At 43.1% G+C, this 21465-nt stretch overlaps 1 protein-coding gene across 3 annotated transcripts in view; it reads right to left on the reverse strand.

The window, feature by feature from the left end:
* pdzrn3b (PDZ domain containing RING finger 3b) overlaps nt 1–21465 on the reverse strand; it is a 101494-nt gene that overhangs the window by 12552 nt on the left and 67477 nt on the right. The window contains exon 1 of one of the 3 annotated variants that reach the window (XM_063474775.1): nt 6776–7153. The exons of the other annotated variants lie outside the window; for them this stretch is intronic. Within the exon in view, the coding sequence (XP_063330845.1) occupies nt 6776–6844 (69 nt within the window). The 5' untranslated portion in view covers nt 6845–7153. Of the gene's footprint in view, nt 1–6775; nt 7154–21465 lie in introns of those variants that run through there. 3 annotated transcript variants of the gene reach the window in all.

Genomic DNA, 21465 nt, shown 5'->3' on the forward strand with positions numbered 1-21465 from the left:
CATAACAATGATGACAGTTTAAGCCAGTTCAACTTGGAAAGTTTTACTAGTCTTTTGAAATACTATTTAAATGAAGTGAGATTGATTAGCTGGTTCAAAATCATTATTGAGTGAGCAAAGACAACATTAATTTAAAAAAAGAAAAAGAACTACAAAATTGTTAAACTTTACCTGTTTGTCAAAGTCAGTATCAATTTTCTTTATAGAGCAAATGTCACTGTACTAAAACACAATGTGCTTAAAATATAAATCTATGTAGGTTTATGTACTCTATTATATTTTCATATAATGTGTATAGGTTATAGCTTTTAAGTACCATATGGAGTTATAGTTGTGAGGAATTTGTCAAAGCTTTTGGTAACTGGTCCTTGTCTTTTTACTCCGTCATTGTTTAAATGAGAAGAAAAAAAATCATGCCACTAAAAGAGAAGAGTATTTTTCTGCAATTACAAACTGTGTAAAAAATCTTTGTATCAAAATAAAGCCACACCTGTGAGACTTAATCAGAGGCGTAAATATTACAGAAGATGCTACTTTGTCAAAGTAACTGAGGATGGAAATAAGACTTTTCTTGCCTAACTTCTTTTTTTGGATTTTATAGCATAAAAACCCTTTGAAAATATGCTGCGGTAGACAGTAAACTCCAATAAAATTGTGAACGACATATTTACATTCTCTGTGCAAAGACTGATGCTGGTGAAGTGAAACAAGTTGCAGTGAAGACATAGCCTGGTGTTTTGCACGACACTCGCAGTCAATCAGTCAATCTTTTAACTGTAACTGGGCAGAAAATGCTGATTTTCTGACAGGAAATGGATCTAAGCCATTGTAGGAGATAGGAGTTTTTCAGGAAATGAGACATAACCGCGATTTTTCAAGTTTTGGAAGCTTTGCTACCCTGCTGTTCAAACCTTCTGTTTGCAAATGACAAACAAATAAGGAGAATACTTGCTTTAAGGGATTCAGAAGGGAGCTAAAATGGGCTCGTGCCAGACAGTGGCTGAAAGGGACTTCACCCTGACTGCAAGTAAGATAAAAAAGGATTATTCTGAACTGTGAATCACACAAAGCCACTCTAGTAGGGGTTGGCAAAAGCATAAGAGCATGACTTTAATTAGTACTTACTTGTCAGTTATTTCCACTGGTGGAAAAGCTACATCAAAGTAATGATAGCTTTGTAGGGGATTAGCTTGTAGGTTCAGTTTCAGCTAAATCTGAAGTTGGCAGGCTAATACATCCCTTCTGGTTTATTCAGACCACCAAGAAATCAGCTAACATAACAACAATATCAGGTTAACCAAAGACTGTGCGTTTGTTGTGCTTCCTTTGACAATTCCACCTAAAAAACAAAAGAAAAATTGTTTCGGCAATTGCGTGGCACAGACTGGTTGAGTTAATCTCTCAAGAAATATCTAACACTATCTCATGCTACACCCATTAAGTGTGCCAATATTCTGTCAAAGTCCATTAAAGGTCTGTTTGAGAGACTCGCAGCTGGCTCGCAGTGTTATACTGCTGTACTGTCAGCATTGTGTTATGTCCCTGTGATCCCTCTCTGCCATTTGCTTTAGGCTCACACTAAGTACACAGGCTCTTGTGAGTGCTCCCCCGTGGCAGTCAGCCACCTGCTCCAGTGTTTAACAGATGTGACGGCACACCGGGACCGATCTTCGCCGTTATTAAAAGCACAGAGTGCCGGGCTCCGCCGGCCATGCTCAAGTGCTGGCGATCCATGCTTCGTCTCTGTCCGTGTCAGGCTTCGTTACGGGGTGCCAAGGAGCAGGCAGAGCTGTGTCTTTGAAGACAGAGGGGGTCTCTGACAGCGGGACAAGGGGGGCGGAGGACTGACTGGATGAAGAAAGTGTTTTGTACAAATATTTCCATCTCATTTTTTTGTCTGCTTGGTGGAGAAGATGTCGCACTGAGACCATCTGGCGCTATGACAACTTGGCTTCTTGAGCCGAGCGTGACATCTTAGCAGCGTTCAATCAGAAATGTGGCTAATTAGGCAGCGGTGCGTGGAAAGCTCCGGATAGGAAATGTTCCAGCGGACTCATTTGCAAACTTCTTTTGCTCAGCAGATCAGTCGCTTTTGGTTTAACATGCATGGAACAGAGTAAAATTAAAAAATACAGAGAGCGAGAGCTAAGAAAGCAAAAGATTTAGCAGGCAAACAACAGTCCAGATCAGTTCAGCATGGATCTGAGCCGCAGTGGGCAGTTTGTGCTGAGGCTCTAATTAAGCTCCGGGTCTCATAAGAGCTGCTGCACAGCGCCACAGCCATTACGGAGCGCTTCTGAGAGATTAAGTGCCGTAGGACTGTCAAACAGAGTTTCCAAGGCCTCTACCTTCTAGTCTCTGACAAAAGCAGCTGAGCTTACATCTCCACACGGCGCTTACCTTGAAGCTTTGAAGAAAGGGGCCGAGGGTTCAGCGCTGTCAGAGGGGTCAAGTTTAAAAGGGAGCGCTGAGCCCACTGCAGCTCAGGCCTTTAATGATCGTGACGAAAAGGGAAAACACTTCTACAGACTGCCGCGTTGGCTGCGATTAATAGACCCTAACCGTGTTTGATCTCCAGAATGGCTCTATTGACAGTCAGCGCTGTAAACAAAAAAAAAAAATCTGCAATTCCTTGGAGACAGTAATGTATGCAGATCCTCTTAATGAATTCTTCCCAAACAGATTGCTCAAGTTACCAAGTCAACTGAGTGTTTCGAATCCTGCCAGGACTGCTTAAAAATGCCTCAAGGTAGAAAAAAACAAACAAACAAGCAGAAAAAAAAAAGATGTGCAACTCTGCTGACTTTTATAGAACAGTGCAAAACCATATTTCTCATACTCCCAACATGGGATTTAGAGCTAAGGTGTTTAATGAACTGGAAAGATTTCAAGTGTTCATGGATTATTAAGTCCACGGAGAGATGACGAGCAGAGTGGAGCGGGCGCCGTGCCAGGGCCGCTGATCAAGAGGATCTGCCTGTGTGTTATCAGTGAGGAGAGGGGGGAAAAAAACGACTTCCCAGAATCGCCCCCAGAGGTACAAGCTGAGAATTTGCTCACATATAATATTTCACTCATCGCCTTCTACTGTACTATGAAAGAGCATGCAGCGCAAACATGCACTACATATTCATTTTACCGAATGGTTTATGCATGAGCGCCAGAGCTATGTGCCCGCCTTCAGTGAGACTAAGCTCTAATGAGCTCGCAGCCACCATCAGACTGCAGAGACAAAACATTGAGAGACCAGGCTTCAGTGCAATTTGCACACTTTACATCAAATATTGCAATAAATAAGTAAATAAATTGAAGAAAAAAAAGAAAAATTAAACAAGTTGCACAGCAGATAATTATTTCAATCAAAAACAAAGTCCGCCCTATGCAGGGCAACACTTGTGGTCTGATCCCGGTGGAGATGTTTACCAGAGGTATCATTACTCTGAGGAGAGGAGCTGAATCACTGAATCAATACCGAAGCAGTCTGAATCACTCGTTTTGACAGTTAGCGTTTCTCAGACCGCCTTTCGGAGCTCATCGTCTGTGACAGACGGTAATTCTTCGCCGCCCGACAGATTTTACCCTCTCTTCATTTCTGCAGTAAAGGCGTTTCAAGAAGCTGTAAACTTGTTTTTATTAGCTGTGAATTGATTTACTCAGTGGAAGCAAAACAAGTCATACAAGCCTTCAGGAAAAAAGCTGCAGGTTGAAAGAGACAAACACAACACCATTTTAGGGCCTGAAACACTCGCTTTTAGTCAACAGACTGAAAACACTTTGATACAGCGACACTCTCCTTTCAAAAGTGATATCTGATGTTGTAAACCTGACATTTCCTGGGCCTTTAAATCTAAGATGACACTAGATCAGACTGATCTCACAGCGAAAGACGAAAATGGTTATTTACAGGGACGCTGCAAGCATGAAATACCATTCCATTACCAGTCTATACATCACGCTGGGTAGGTCTCATTAGACACTGTCACACTAATTGGACTGACACTAAAAACTAAAAGACACTGTTAACCATGTGAGGTAACAAGTGACAAGTAACCTTAAATTTACAATATGTTTTGAAGAAAACCAAAAAGGACAAAATAAGCCCCCCAAAAAATCATGCATTCTGACAGTTTAGGATTAGTGTGATGATCATTCATGCAGCAGATCATCACATTGATGCATATTTAATTATTTAACCCCTGCAATAGCCTGCAGTCAGGTAGCATGTGTCTCAGCTTGGCTATCATTAACTTTCCTTCTAGCATTAGTTAAAGACAGTGGATCCCCCCATGCCAGTAGGACACATGTAATGATTAAACACTAAATGTGTCGGGACGGGTCGGGGGCTTGGACTAAGTCTGTCTGTACTGTAACACATAAAAGACTGATAACAGATTAGCTCACTAGAGCCCGGATCCTTTGCTCCACTATTTCAATTTAAAGCAAAAGCACAGCAAACAAATACTTGACCTGATCACAATCGACTTTGCTTTAGTTTCAGGACAGACAAGCAATTCTTACTTAAAAGTTCCTTAAGTACTAATGATAGAGGTTAAAGCATTTACAGTCAGTGATTGTTTAAGCAATGTTGGCACTGCGAGACTTGGCTCTTTTTGTCTGTTATAGGTGAAAATAAAACTAATATTTTTGACATTGGAGCCACTGGTAAGGCAACACGAAACACAAAAACATGTATTTTTTCCCCTTTTTTTTTTTAAGTTACAAACAACAGTAACCTGTAAGATATAAAAAGTAAGCCACAGTCTCAGTACACCACAGAACAAAAGTATTCCTCACATTTTAAAATATGATGTACACCAGAAGTAGGAGAAAAAAGGTGAGATCTGTGCTGTCATGTGAGGCAGCCGACTGGCTTGTTAGAGGCACAGAAGCCTCAGTGAAACAGAGATGATCTGTGCTGCTGAAGCCGGCACTCCGACTTTCTCCACAGACTGACTCACTGACATGAGAGCCGTGAGTCGGAAAGGTGGGTGAACGCTCTCCTGATCCGGAGCATCAGATGACACAAGGATGGAAGTTAAAGCAGAAGAAAAAGAAGTGACGCACATTTCCATAAGCTGTGTTTTCGGTTGGTGGGCTTTCTGACCTCAGTATTAGCACTCATAATCCATTTATTATACCCCTGAATACAACCCCCCCCCCCTTCTTTTTCCTTTCAGAGAATCAAAACCTTTTAGTCTTTCCCCCCCAGAACAGACCTGATCAAAGCCAAACTATTTGCAGGCACAATGTAAGACTCCCTCCTGTTATCTACCCTGGGAGCTTTTTTTTTTTTTTTAAAGAAAAAAAGAATAAAAAAAAGGCGAGGATAATGAGTGAGATCCACAGAGAGCTTGATCATTACATTCATTTAAACCAGCCGCTAGCCACCCGGCACCCTGTGCAGTAAATGGAGATGTAATTTGGTGTGATAGGAGGATAACACTTGGCTGGGCTCCATTATAGATGAAAAGACAGTGAGGGAGGGAGGAAGAGAAAAAAAACACAACAAAAAAGCAGATTTGAGTGTGTTACAGAAAGCAGCACTCACAAAGATGTTCAACACAGTCTGTCAGAGTCGCGCACTGTCTGCTGTCAGATGGGTCAGTGTTTTCACTCATTAGAGCAGACTGACACTTGAATCCAAACGCTCTCACATGAATACACCAGCACTCTGGATGTGTTGTCTCAATTGAATTCGACACTGCAGGAAAGCTCGCGGGGATCAGAGAACGGCAACATGTTGTAGGGTTTTGTCCCGAAGCGTGAACAGCTTCTCTGCTCAAAGAACAAACAAACACACTCACACGATACATCCGGCTAAATTTCACAATGGAACTGTTTTTTGTTTTTGTTTTTTTTAATGCCGCAGTCTTATGGTGATTCACACTGAGGTCGCCTAGGTAAGAAGAGCAGAATTGCTTAGATCACTTTCAACATAAAAAAAAAAAAGTTATGTTTCGCATACTTTTTTCCACATGAACCCAAAAAACAACAAAAGTTTAACACTACAAAAGCACTGAGGCAACTTTATTTTCTTCATCAATTCTTGCGTTCCCTTTTCTCAGCCCAACAGCCAAAAAAATAGATAATTTACAACATTATGAGATGGAATAAAAGTAGCATATGCTCATTTTTTTGGAAGTGAAACTCAGGATTTTCACACTTAAGTATGTTAAGGAGCAACTTGGATCCATAAAAAGTGTTAAAAAACAGACAAGTTCAGGGCTCTTGGGAGAAAATGCTCTCCCTGCTTGTTAATGATGCATCTGCCTGGTCCAGTTTCTTTGGTGGGAAGAAAAAATGCACAACAAGCACCCGAGTGTTAAACATAAACTTTAGTCAAAGTCAAACTGGGGTTAAAGCTCGGAAAGCTCCGAGTCAGCATTCAACTGACAATGAGGAGGTGGGTTAGCGATCGACACACACTAGCAGACACACTGAGGGAGCCGTCGCCTCTTCGTCACCCCCTCCTCCTTTAAACCACAGCGCGCCACCTCTCACTGACCCCTGTGACCGGCGTTCAGGCTGCTCAGCTGCGAGAGCTCCGGCCGGCAACAGCTCAGCTCCACTCCACTCTCTTCCAACTCCCACTCAGCCAGTGACCTTCCCCCAGAGACGCAAACTAACTGAGCTGCACTTCAACAAAGTCTGGGAGCTACCAAACCAGACTGTGGCTCTTACGGAAACTGCAAAAAACAACAAAACAACCTACAAAAAGAAAGAAAAAAAGAAGAAGAAGCTCCTCCTGAGGCTTGCAGAAGCTTGGTCACAGTACCTGGCACACTTCGTAGAGTAGTTTATATTGTTCCTCGGGCTTCTGCAGGGTACAGAGGCTGCATCCCATGGTGGAGGAGATCACACCATCCACGCTCTCCCTCGAGCCAAGAAGAAGAGAAGCAGCAGTTATCTTGTTTCTTCTTCTTCTCCTCTCTGAACTCACTCCCACTCCAGTGCGATGTGTCTTTCTTCCACAGCGGCACGACAACTTGGGCTGACAGGATTGACTTCCCCCTAGCTTGTGGCTCTATCTCGCCACTCAGCCTCGTCCTTCACACACACACGCGCACACACACTCATGCACACACACATACACACTGACCGCCCCCCTTCCTCCTTGCTTCACATGTCTCCCTCCCACTCCGTCGCTCTCCAGCTTCCTGCTCAGCTTTTGGAGGCCAGCAACTGAGCTCGGCTTTATACGACCCTCATGTTTATTAAGTAGCTGCTCATTGAATATTCATGAAGGGTGGGGCTAGTTCATGAATGTGAGGGGGGGGGGGGGGGGGTGGTCATCAGGCTAGATAAAGTCTTCTTAATTAATAAGCATAGTTGGATCCTTTGTGTAGAAACAAGCTGAGTGATGAAAAGCATTTTAATATCCTGGCAGGACAAATATACTAAAGAGACTCCAGGAGCTTCTTTCTAGCCAGATGTAGACTTTTAATTTGAAATTCAAAGTGCTTCAAGAAAGCCTTCATCTCTGACAGCAGGACGTACACATCCAGTGCTGCGCTTTGCAGCTTTTACCCTTTCTGTGCCCCTTGTTAAATTAGCACTTGGTGACCTCTGGTATACTAATCCAGCATTCTTTCCTCGTGTTTTTCTTTCCAAATACACAAGGCCCACAGCCAGTGAAAACAAATAAACCAGATAAATATTTATGCTGGCCCTCTGTGGTGCGGTTGGACAAACTTTACCCAGCGGAGCATCTGAAGCGTAGCGACATACAGTTAGTTCTCGGGGTCCTTCACGGTGTCCGCTACCCTGCCAGCGCACGGCGGGTAACGGCTCCATAAGCCAGACCTGGCATCTGTCCTGCTGTTTGCTCGTGTGCCACGCAGCCAAGCACAGATAAATGCTCACAGGGGGCAGCAAGAGGGGTAACCAAAGCATTCGAGTGTTATTTGCAGGCATCACAGTGGAGAAAAACATTATGTGTGTGATAAAAACGATCATTGCAGGACTTCACTGTATGATATCGTCACCTCTTCACGATCTGATCGCATAGTTGATGTGAATTTTCAAGGACTGAAGTGCTAAGCCGCAAGCCTGGATAGATTTCATGGCAGGAGTTAGGGTTTCTCCTGCAAGACCTACCACTAACTGCTGGCGGTTGAAGGCATTTCCTCCAGCCAGATGTGTCCTGTGATCTCTATCAGCTTCACCGCTGCTCCAAAACCGCTGCAATACAAGTGAGCAGACGCTGGGGTTGTTTAAAAAAAAGAAAGAAACAGAAAGTAGCTACTTTTTTTTATTTACCTCCTGGAGAAAGTAATTTGTTACAGTACTTGTTGCATTACTTTTGCAGATTTTACTTAGCAGCCTGTTTAGCACAAAGCAGATGAAAACCAGTCAATAGAGGCCGTCACACAAAATGCACTGTATGTCTCTGCTTCTGTTACCTGTAGAAAAAGCACGTTTTTGCTGCTTAGTTGGGGTTGGCATACACTGCATTTGAGATTCAATCTCTTTCCCTGCTGGCTTTATGTTTGTAACATACAGTAATTTGGATAGGGAAGAGGTTAACGTGGAAATACTGTTCCTGGACTGGGCAAAATTTGCTCTTTATCAAATACTTTTTCCATTTGTGCAATAATTCAGAAGCAGCAGTGTGGATATTGCCACACCTTCAAAATTTAGATTCTGCTCAACTTTTGTCTCGTCTCCCATATGTCACGCGACTTATTTTGCAAAAGTATGCATACAAAGTAACATTGGATGATTTTTTTTTCGAATCCAGGAATCCTGCAGATATAACAACATACACCTTGTCAGGCATAACATTTCAGACTTGTTTGTCCAGCGCGTCTCACAGATGCTCGACAGGATTGAGATCTTAAGAATTCGGAGGCTTTGTGAGCACCTCACATTCGTTGTTGTGCTCCTCGCACCGTTCCTGAACCAGGTTGTGTTATCCTGCTGAAAGAGGCCACAGCCATAAGGGTGTGCCGTTTCCATAAAAGGGTGGACATGATCTGTAACAATGCTTAGGTAGGTGGTAAGTGTCAAAGTAACATCTACACGAATGGCAGGACGCAAGGTTTCCCTGCAGACGCAACACTGAACTTACATCCAGCTGAATGCCGCATTTTTTCATCAACTAATACAAAAATGTTTCAAAAATACACATAACAATAAGAGCATGCAGCAATTTTCAAGGTTTTGACAGTTTGTTGCTAAAAGCAGACTCACTGTATTGTGTTAAATGGTACGACTGGTCTTGGCAAAACAGCCTCCAGCCAAACTCACATTTTTGTTTTGTTTTTACAGAATTTCCCATTTTTATTCAGTTCCTCTAATTTCTCATTTACATACGACCACTTGGAGGGGAATCTGACTAATAAGATTTGACTTATCCATTTAATCTCCGTGTTTGTATTCCTTTCCAGTGTCTTCCAAACAAAGCCTTGCGTTAGATAAATTCCTCTTTCCCACAATCTTAGCTGCACAGAACTCTGGACAACGTTAAAAGGAGTTCCTTAAGGCAAGAGACAAAAACTTGCCTCGGGCCAACCAAGAAGGTTTCTGTGTAAATTTGACAATTGTTCATCATCACTGCGGGCTTTTGCTTGTCTGGGTGCTATAGGCTCAAAACGTTGATCCAGAGTAGCATGAAAACTCATTCTACGCTCACATTAGCTGTACTGTTGTGCCTGGGGCTGGGATCAGTGGAGGGTTCAAGCCGGCGCTGTTGCCTGGATAATCTTTCTTTCACACTGAGATTATCCCATTCGCCAAGTCAAAACGAAGACAGCGCTCCGATACGAACAACTGCGCTAAAGGTTACGGCAGCTGGAGCAGAGAAATAAAAAATGTGCATATTAATAAACAATCAGCAGAGGTGAAATATAGAGTTGGGAAGTCAACTGAGAACCTGTTCAACCACAGCTGGCAGGAAAAGCGCCTGCACATCGTCTTTGTGTCTGAGATTTAATTTTGTCATTGCTGATTGAATTTCTCGCCCTCTCCATCCGTGTGCGGTGGTCTGATCAGTGGGCTCGGCAGACAGACACACACATGCACGCGCACACGCTCACTATTCAGCTTTTATTCATTACTGGCCTAGACATGACACGGTATCAGAGGTTCTATCTCAGCGGGATCGAGACCAAACAATAATAATGTCATACGGTTTGTTATAATAAACATCAACATTTTTTCATGGCGACCAGAGGGCTCGAGGTTACCACATCCCCTTCCAATTACCAGCGTGCTGCTTTCATAGTGTGCGGATGCTGCTGTGCACTTGATCAATGCTCAGTTGAATCATTCATATTCATAGAGGCTGCCTGGCAGTGTGTCCGCGTCCCACTGGGCCCAGTTTAAAAGTCATGACTTTAGCCGAAGCCACCGAGGGATCAGGTGGCGATCGCTGCAGCGTGCACCATCCCTATGTGCTTTATACCGTTCTAATGCATCGTCTCCTCCTCCTCCTCCCCCGGGCCACTTTATTCAGCTCGCATAACTTCAGAAACTGACAATTTTTCTTGAAGTCACAAACTAAAGCTTACACAGCTACAACTGCAACTGCTAGCATTTTAATGTAGCATCACTAATAAACTCTATCCCTGCTACTGCCATTATAATTACAATCTGATGACAATGACACATATGTGATTTGCACATGCTGTCCTTTATCTTTGGTCTTGTGATGCACGTCTCACAGCGTTAATGAATTCTACCTCATCGTGTTATAACTGAAACCACACTCCTTTCCTGCAACTCGACCAAGCAGTGTCTGGAGAAAAACATAGTGCAAGTGAAGCTGAATATAAACCATGTTCAAGTCTTGTGATTTAAGCACCCACCACACCACCTGCTCTTAAAAAAACCCCATCAATTACAACTTTATTGTTGTCTTTTAGATGAATGTGTGATCAGAATGTAATTTGCAGTCTAGGGGGTCAGAAAATACTATATAAATCCAAGTACATTGCATTTAGATGCACTAAGCAGTATTCTTTAACCTCATGCAATAATCCTTCAGATAATGTCCATAGATTAGTTTAGTCATGGTTACTATAAAGTGAAATGAATGACTGCTGACATTATTTCCTTATTTAACCACAAAATCTAAGTGAATGGCAAAGCTAAGCATCTCAGAGCAACAGAAATCCACAGTTTTATCTAATAAAGGAAAGAGTTACAGCCAGGCATCTAGTATTAGTAAAGAAGCAACATTTGGTAAAGGATACGGTTATTTTAAAATTGTGGTTACTTGCTGCCTTGTCGAGAGGAACCTTAAAAGTTCAATTCAACATTTATGTTGTATGAAGTTGATGCTGTCAACTAGTCAGCTTATCATTAACTTTCTTCAAGCAAAACTAAAACTACTTTATGACCTTTATCTCATTTTCTTTTAGACATTAGTACATAAACTAAAAGCCTAACGCAGCTTTGCACTTTGTATGACCAGAAGCTAAGCAATTTATGGAGTATGCAGTGAGTTAGACCTACTGCTGTACAAAAATGCACACTGTAGTTTTAACCTTTAATCCTTTTACTGTCTGAATATTTACTGTATATTGTAGTTGTCACACATGCACCTTGGTGCTGAACTTTTCACGACTTTAAACAAAGACATGCAGGTGACAACGTAAATATCTGGTTTAAGTGGACATTAAACTGTTTCCTTAAGTGAGACAACGTCCAGACCTTTTCCTCCCAACGCTGTCTCAAGTTCATGCGTAAAAACTGCTTCTGACTGAGAAGTAACGGCCCACAGTGTTTCGGTTCATATGCAGGTCCACTGCTGATCTATTTAAAATGTATGTAACCTGACCACATGTTTCAGCCTACCTCACCAAGCCAATTTATTAGCCATTTATCTTTCAGTCATCAGAGAAGAGAAAGGATTAAAGAAAAAAGAAAGAAAGTGGAGGTAAGAGGGTGTGGAGAGGAAATCTACAGAAGGTGACGACGTGGCAACATGCGAAGTAACTGGAAACTGATGGCTAGGAGTGATAACACAAAGGAAAAAGGCATAATGTCCAGGTCCTCTCACACCACTCTAATGTGCTGTCCAGACAGCAGGATGAGGGAAACAGAGAGAGAGAGAGAGAGAGGAGGGGTGGAAGATTGGGAATGATAGCTTGATGGAGGGGAAAACTAGACTGGCTGCAGATTTGTCTAACGTGGCTTTCTGTTGTATAAAGTGTCCCTGTTCTGTGCAGCGATGGAGTCTGCACTAACGTCACTTCACGTCATGTTGCTTGAGGTCAGGCGAAGACTTTCCGCTGTCTGTAACTCCTCGTGTTTTTGTGGTGAGACGCCACAAATGCTGACTAACATAAACAGGAAGACACTCAAGTTTTCCAACAAGAGCGGATAATGAGCTGTTTGGGTTGCTTCTTACAGGACACCACTTTCTAATAAGCACACATTCAAATCCTTGTGCACACCAGACAAACCAGTACCGATTCATAAAGACATATTTTTATAAAAGAAGTAGTGGTCAACGATACTGCACTGTACCTGATACGGGATATTTAAAACACCTGTTCTTTATACAGCAAGTTGTCAGTAAATTGATTTTGTTTTAATAACCATGCAGCCCATCGACAGGGAAATTAAATTATATCAAGCAGTCGTATATCTAGTGGATGGTTCAACAAGATAAACTGAATCGGTGTTTCTTACACAGACTTAGCTGCACAGGTATGTTAACAGGGAACCGGCTGGACGTTTTATCGTCAAAGTTGATGTTAGAAGCGGGAAAAGTGGGCAAGTGGACAGATTTGAGCAAGTTTGACAAGGACCAAACAGTTATTACTATAAGACTGGACAGAGCATCTCTAAAACTGCAGCTCGTGTGGGGTGTTCCTGGTCTGGAGTCGTATCTATCAAAGTGATCCAAGTAAAGAACAGCGGTGAACCAGGAACAGGGTCAGCAGCGGCCAAGATTCATTGATACAGGTGGGGAGTGAAGGCGGTCCGATTCAACAGATGAGCAGAGGTAGGTCAAACTGCTGAAAAATTTAAAATGGTTCAGGAATAGTTTGAGGAGCACAACAATGAGTTTGAGGTGTTCACTCAGACTCCAAATTCCCCAGAATCCAATCGAGCATCAGTGGCATGTGCTGGACAAACATGGACTTACAAACTTACAGGATCTATTATTCTCTTGGTGTCGGATACCACAGCACACCTTCAGGGAAACCGAGTTAATGATAAAAACCGATAAAAACCCTGAAAACCATACATTTCACACCCGAGCCTCAACTCTCGCGGCCCGGTACCAAATGACTCACGGACCGCTCCATGGCCCGGGGGTTGGGGACCGCTGGTCTAGTGGAGTCCATATCTTGATGGCTAAGGGCTGTTTTGGGGGGACCACCACAACATTAGTCAGGTGTTCATAATATTATGGCTGATCAGAGTCGACGTCTGTGGGAAACACTGCTTACTCATCATAATTAGTGCTGCTCAACCAGTGAAAATACTTTTCTAACATTTTCCAGTCCTCACTTTATCCTCTGCAGTTGGCATGAGCGTTCCCAGGTATGGCAGCGTCATAGAAAAGCTTCCATTTGATTGATTTTGCAAGATTACATGATTTTATAACATTTCCCTTTTTTGAAAAGATTACTATGAATAAAGTTCAGGCAAACGCAAAACCATATTATTAAAATTCTATACTGAACCATGAAATTTCTCTGTCAACAGGTTTGGCCCAGCATAGATGGACTCTACTCAGTTGATTTTGGCCACGGCTCTGTAGCCCACCCCCTCCACCCCCACACTCCATTTGGCTGTGGCCTGAGCCCTCATATCAGCCCTGTAATCTGCAGAGGATATGAGAGGAGAAGGGAGCTATAATACCACCGTGTTAATGGAGATGCCAGATGAGCAAACAGGAGCGCCAAGATGGAGCGAGAGCTAACACGAGGGACGTTAAAAGAAGGTGTGAAGAAGAGGAAGAAGACAGACACGCGAGACAGACAGAATCCACAGAGGAGGGAACGGGGCAGAAACAGAAACTAAATGTGTGGAGGAGTTTAATGAGTCTCCAGATCCTCTCAACAGTACCGCTGGGGCCTAAGCATGCGAGGATCAGTGTGTATGTGGGTGCAAGAGTGTGTGTGTGTGTGTGTGTGTGTGTGCCTGCACCTCTGAAACACAGGGCTGTGCATAATTTATCAGACAGCTGTCAGCTTTGTACTCCTATTTACTTTGCGAGCCAGATCCCGTGCCAACAGGGACCCGAGCCAGCGGGAATGACAGCCACCGAAACGATTTAATTGGAGACTCAAACAATTAATAATGCCATCACTATCTCTTCAGAGTAATTACTTAAGTATGGAGGGGATGTTAACAAGACTGATATGCTAAAATGCTATGATAATGCCCCTTTCATACACAAACAGCCGTGACACTGGATGTTTTTAGGATACAGTGTTTTCCCCTCCTTCTCTTTTTTTGTTAACAGAAGATATAAATCTGTAAACCTGGTGTCTTCTTTCCAGGCTCCCCAAGGCGGTTTCCCATTATCAACAACTCGACAGTAAAATGCACATAATTTTGCTCCAGGTTGTTTAAAGTCACCTTCACTTTCCAGGGTTTGGAAAACAGCTTCAGGCAGGCATTCGTTGGTGCGCTGCATTCACTGAGACGGTTTGAACAAACATCGCGCCACAAAAGCAATTATCAGTTTTTTTGTGTGGCATCGCCGGAGTGCGACAAGTGTGAAAGAATCAGCGTTTTCCCAAAAAGATTTTTGTCAAGTTATCCCACAAAAAACACAAACAACTCTCGCAAAAAAAGAGAGCAAAGAACAGCTTTCTGGTTCTCTGAGCAAACAAGTGCCAAGTGGATGCAGGCATGGATTTGAGTGTAAATTAATTGGTCTCAGTGCAGGCAGTGAATCTCTTGGCTTGGTCTCCTCCCAGCTGACTGGCCTGTAAGCTACCACCACCACCAATGAGAGACCTGTACTTGGCTCCACAAGAAGCCTACTAAAATTACCGCCTAACCTTTGCCACTATAAAAACGTCTCCACTGCTGTGTTATAGCAGGGTATCAAAAAATTCTATTTACGTGCTAATTATCCAAATGCCACGACATTCCTGCAGAAGGTAACTCATGGCGCTTGTCAACACAGTTATTAGGTGGGATATTAAAAGGAGTTCATATTTCATCCCCCTCTCCTGCAGAGAGAGCAGGGCTTTGCGGCGACGTGACTCCGCTCTGAGGCTCCCTGTAGGGCTCTGCCAGCTCGGCGGTCCTCACAGAGTTCCTGTCACCAGCTAATTTCCCCCCAAGCCTTCATCACTCCTGGCTGTTCCAGCATGTTGGCAGCCAAAGTCACCAACAAAGGCCTCCAGCTAGACCGGGTGCAGAGTGAGACAGTGTGGGCAAACACAGCGAGGACACAGTAGGCAGAGCTGGGAAGCTGACAGTGAGTGGATTGGTTCTGGACTGAGGTTCAAAAGAGACAAGCGGATGAGTTGGGCAAAAAAAAAAAAAAAAAAAAAAAACCAACCAAAAAAACCCAGTGTCCGTGTAGATTTAACAGCCTTTCCCTTTGGAGATCAGTTTCACAGCTTCAGAGCTGGATTTGACAGCTGAGTTTCTCCAATAACACATTACAGTTGGCGCTTAAAAGGCTGAGGAGATCCTCCGCTACCTGCAGGGCTGGCAGGTAGATCATGTGTCCACAGCTGTTGCTGATGGTTAGGTCAGTGTTGTAACTCATAGCAATGAGATGCAAGCTGCAAAACACTTTGGATAAGGGATATAGAAACACAATCGAGCCTTAGGGGATTGAAAACTCCTTAGCTCTTCCTCGTGTGCTTACAATTACAAGCTCTGAATCTGAGAAGTGCTTTATTCAGCAAGAAAATGATTGGCAATGGGAATAATAGTGCCCACTCTCACAATGTTTACACGTAACAGTAAATGTGTTTGGGTTCCTGTACAGGAAAGGGGGAATAAATCAGCCTCTCTTAGTGAAAGGTTCTGAAAAGTGACTTACAGCCTAAGGCCTTATCTCATTACATTACAGTGCTCTCCCAAATGAAAGGCTCTGAGTGGGAGCTGAGGTCACTGAGAGGTAAGTGACTGACATGTCGCTTGACATCACTCAAATGTCTCAATACCCAGAAGGACAGCTGAGTTTAACAGCCTGAAGCCTGTTGTGATAAATGAGTCCACTACCCTGGAGGGGAAAATATTAGGTTTTACACACACTGCAGTCTTTAGCAGTTGAAGGAAATTGAATGAAACTACGAGTGATGCTAACTGGATGTCTTGGCCAGTCGGTAAATCTCTTTACAACGTGACCTGTGGCCCATTAGTCAGGCCGAGGCAGTGACCTCTAAGGCCTTGGGGGGAAGCGACTCGCAGCCTCCCCGATGTTCTCGCCGAACGAGTGAGCAATTTCAAAGTGAGACGTCTGCTCCTCCTCAGTGTCAAGCTCCACTGGCTGCCTGATGGCACATCTTAAACATCACTTTGACTGATGGTTAGCGCTTCACATGTGGCTGAATAAGCCTTTCTATAAAAAGGTAATACACAGGAAAAGATGTAAGAACAGTTTCTTATGTTACAAAAGAAGAAGAAGAAACACCCGGGGCCATTTAATTCCTGGGCCTTTCAATAACAGCACACATTTCCCATCCCACAGAAAGACACGGAAATAATTCTATACAGTAAAAGTGGGCAGCTTTAATGTGATGCCAGGCACACTATGGTTTAAATGGACACTGTCTCTTTAACCATTTTAGGATTTTCAAGTGGTGTGAAATGACAGTGAATGTTGTACACTGAAGATCATCATTAACGAAGAAATCCCACAGGGTCTCGGAGACAATCTGGTTTAATGATGAAGGCTGACCTTTTGGATTAGATGAACTACAAGATTCATTTTCTTCGTCATGGCTACTTTGAAAGTTAAAACGTCTTTGAGAAGCACATTTACTACAGACATGGTGAATTCTGCTCTTTATCGTTTATCCTATCCATACGGCCGTATAGTTATCCAGGTTATCCAAAAGGTCGATTCCACAGCTTTGCCTGCAACTGCTTATAAATGAAGGAAATGTCTAAATCTGTCAATTATAGAACATTTTAAAGATAACCAAATCCTAGCTCAATGTTACCGGTTTTATCAAAATCAGTTTAACAGCAAACTTGTAAAACATACTAAATATCTGGTTAAGAACCGAAGAAGATGACACAATTTCAGCATTACAGGATTTTCCATCTCTAATTATGCAAAAACAGTCATGAGCAGTCTGTAATGAATTTGATTTTCCTGATAAACTTCCTGCTAATGCTTCCCATCACACATCTGCTCATGACAATACAAACCAGGTTTGCCCAAAGTTAATTTGATTATCAACTTCTGAGATTTCCAAATGTGAACAATGCCCTGATTCTCCACTGCTTCCTTGGTGATTACCCAAAACAGTGAGGCTTTTAACAAAGGAAATGCTTTGTCTGCTTATTCTGTTGGTTTTTGTTTTTTGCCCTTTTTCCCCGTCCCTCTTCTCAGGTTTTTTTCTTTCCCTCTTTCTTTCTCCACATTCTCTCCTCCAGTCAAGTCTGTCCCGTATTCAGCAAGTGAAAATAAAATAAACAATAAAAAGTTGAATCAAATGGACCATTACGGCAAGGCTGGGATGGTCCATTTGGTAAAGTAAATCCGTTGGGCATCTTTCTTCGCCTTTAGACAATAATTCTGATGGCAAAAGAACCAAACGGGACAGGTTTAAAAAGAAAAAAAAAAAAACAAAAAAAAAAAACAAAAAAAAAACAAAGGAAATGCTAATGCCATTAGCACTAATGGAGGTTTCATTTGTGACATGTGTCAATTAATGTACTAAAAGGATTGTGTGGAAGGGTTTCGTCAGTGCAAAAATGTGCATTTAAAGTGTTGGTATAATGCTTAGCAAGTGTCCTAATGCTATGCAACGCATGCAGAGTTAGAAATTAAAATGGAAACATGAATGGAAACTGCAAAAAAGAGGCCTGTGTGTCATTTTCCTGTCTATTTTCCACATAAACAAAGCTATTAGCACCATTATTAACCAATTCAATGGATCAACATGATGCCTTTTCTTAGCTTGTGCTTGTTCAAAAATGAATTGGAAAATGGGCCCATAGTGCAGGTTTGTCTTTCATGCTGTAAGCATCATTAACCCAAATATAATTTCTTGAGCAGTGTTTCCACTAAAACATCTTTAGAATGAGTGCATTTGATTGCAAATAACAAAACCTCTCTGAAAATTCAGCCTCCTGCCCCCAACCCTTCACCGCCATCCCCATTTACACCCCATCCCCTTCCAAATGGAAGGGAAGAAAAGAATGCTTTTAAGGAACCGAAGCCTGTAATTTCCATCTAGCTCCAACTTCATTTGCGCTGAAGTACCCCGCAAATGCTGCCTTTACTGAACATAGTGCTATGGTGATGCTGAGAGGACCAAGTCCATTAAGGAAGACGGGCAGACAGAAGCATGCTCTCTTTTAAGAAGAGCAGAGAAGTGGAGAGGGACAAAAGAGCAACAGACAGAGGGGAATGGTGGACAGCGACAAAGCAGGAGCTGGGGCTGGAATCACGTAGAAAAGGAGGGAGTAAAGAGATAAAGACAAGGCTGTAGTTTAATGAGGAGACAGTGATTTTAGGAGCAAGCAGGGGGATGGTTTGATCTCTGACCTCTCAAATCCCTCGGTGTGTGTGACAGGCCTGAGCTCAGACGGAGGATTAAGGTAATCAAGGGTAGTAATAAAAACAGAGCACACATTCATGAGAGCGGATACTCCCTGAAAGCAACAATTATGCACCTCATTCCCCTGTCTACTCCTAGACGGACAGACAGTGTGTCCTTATACCTACACACTGATGATGCCTGCAGTGGCTTTGTACCGTGTGACAGAAGGGGGCCAACTACAGACAGATACAGATGTGTGAAAAACGCCCAAGGAAACCCATCCGCACATTAATGGGATACACAGCCTTTGTCCCACTTTGCAAGGACATTTCTTTCTTCTACCATCGTACAGACAGCACTTCAATCAAGCTCAGCTTTAACGAGTTCCATCTGTAAATTAGCCATTTTAGTCTCCGGTTTAGCAGTGAAGCTGTTTCTTTGTTATATATTTAATCTTTTTGCAGCTGTCTGAACAAAAATACAAACTTGAAAACAACAACTTGGCAGCTTTTTCGGTTTCAGTGGAAATATTGTATCTAAAATTAGACAATAATAAACTGTAAGAGATGGTATGACTCAAATCTACATGGAATTGTGACACGTGTTGATCTGGGACACTGGGCTTTCAACCATATTGCTGTGTAATATCATAAACAGTTCCAAGTTCTGAGCGGAACTGCCAAAATAGGTGAAAAAAGAAGACTGGCTACATACTAGCTAGCTTATATCCATCTGTTTACTTTATCTGAGTTGAATGTAAGGATAAATACAAAACAACAAGGTATCTCCTCCATAAAAATGTAAGAGCTAGTAAGAAGACTCTGTAGTCCTGTTTCTCAGCAGACACCCTGACAAGGCCAAGAGGGAAGAGGGAACTTAAAAGGTTCCGCTCCGTCTGCAGCAGACTGCTGGAACATGACTTCATTTTGAGGTCAACACAATCTCCTTCAACCGTATCAAAGAGCCCGGCTCCACTCTTAACACCTTAACAAAGAGATGTTTAAGTCCTCATAATGAGGATGCCACATGCCGATATCATCTTTCACAGGCTCTATCTGACCGTTGCTCCTGTTGGATGGAGTCACGTTCACTGGTGCAAATCCCTGCCTTTTTTTAATCACATGTTTTCAATTACTTTGAGAGTGCACAGAACCAACTTGTCCTGTAATTCAATGAGGACACAAAGAGGCAGGTCAGGCGGGTGGGGCAGCCCAGCATTGTCCTGTGACAGCTGAGTGGCAGGGGTGAGTTTAGGACCTAAGAGCACACAGTGGTTACTTTGTACCTGCCAGTCAAGCTGTGACACAGACAGCCTGCTGGGGGATGCCTCAAGAGGCGAGTGAGGTGAGAGGTCTTCAACCAAAGGGCAATCCCCCTCTAGCAGGTGACTCCCACCCGCTGGTTTTGAAAGAAAGAAAAAAAAGAAGGCTCACAATGACAATATGAAGGGCAGAGCTTCTGGCTCCTTTAACGCAACAGCTCAATGTGTACGGAAAAACACATTATAGAAACTGAGGTTATGAAATATGTCAGAACTCTTAAACTCCAATCTATTTTCTTACTCCTCCAGTTCAATCGGTTCATATAGGCCTCTTAACACCGCTGCCATTCGCAGCATCCAAATGCACAACTCGATGATAGAGTCTGAGCTTTTCTTTCCACCAAAGTTCACACTCTTTCAGCCCCATCTATCTCAGTCAAAGCCTCTCACTACAAAGTACTCCCTCCTCAGTCCTCCACTGACTACTTCCTTATCTGCGAGCCAACACACCATCATTCAGACTGCTTCCGAGCCAGTGGACGTTCCAGGCTAGGAAAAAAAAAAAGATTGATTTTTGCAGCTGAGTGGTAGAGGTGAGGAGGTATTATGTGCCAGTCACGGTTGGCTGTGCTGCCAGCTGAGTGTATGCCTGTGGACAGCTGATCACAAGAAATATTTTATATATAAGCTCCCCAAAAAGAAAAGAAACCCAAATCAACGCATGCTAATCAAAAAAAGATACCCCACCACTGTCCTCTCTTCCCCCTCCCAGCTCCCAGCAGGCTATCATTAGCTATCCCAGGGTAATACTCCCCCCCTTCCCTCCGACAGAGAGCCACAGGTTGACATGGTGCCTCACTAACACCTCTGCTTTGATGCTGCCCGTCTGACCACAGACAGGCTCCTAATGGGAGAACCAGGTGAGCAGGGAAAAACATTAGCCGACCTCAGTATCGGCATCTTGAAAGACAGATGGAAATAAAGAAAGAAAGGCTGGCTATTTTTAAACTAATAACAGAACAAAACATAGTACTGCAGCAGGCTGGTAATGGTGCCGCAGTTTGGTTTTTGGTTCGAACACCTCTCTGCCTGTGTGTGACTGTCAGCAAGGCTGCATATGAGAGGACAGTAACAATGAAGCTAATGCGCACGCTGGGCAGGACCTTCAGTCACCAAGGAAACAACCTGTTTCCGACTGTCACCATGGCAACCTTTATCCAAAAAGTGGTGAAGGCTCCCTCTGAGGGATGACGTCCTGTTGGTGAAGATTCCTCTCCAGAGGTTACAGTACAAAACTCAAACATGCTAGGATTATTATTATTTGCAGTAATTGGGTGAATGAATGAGACTGAACCAGCCTTCGGAGGTCATAATCTGCATTCACTTTTTACCCAAAAGAACAAGGGAATGATTCAAATGTGCCAATAAATGTTAGATAACTGTTTTTGCTCCTAAAGTGATGCTGAGATCTCTCAGCCAATAAAGTACAACCCTGCCTACGTTAGCGGCTTGGCCAAAAGCTCCAGTTCTGGTGATGGTTCAACCAGTACGGCT

This window comes from Pelmatolapia mariae, linkage group LG5 (genome assembly GCF_036321145.2).
Source record: "Pelmatolapia mariae isolate MD_Pm_ZW linkage group LG5, Pm_UMD_F_2, whole genome shotgun sequence".
Taxonomy (NCBI): Eukaryota; Metazoa; Chordata; class Actinopteri; order Cichliformes; family Cichlidae; genus Pelmatolapia; species Pelmatolapia mariae.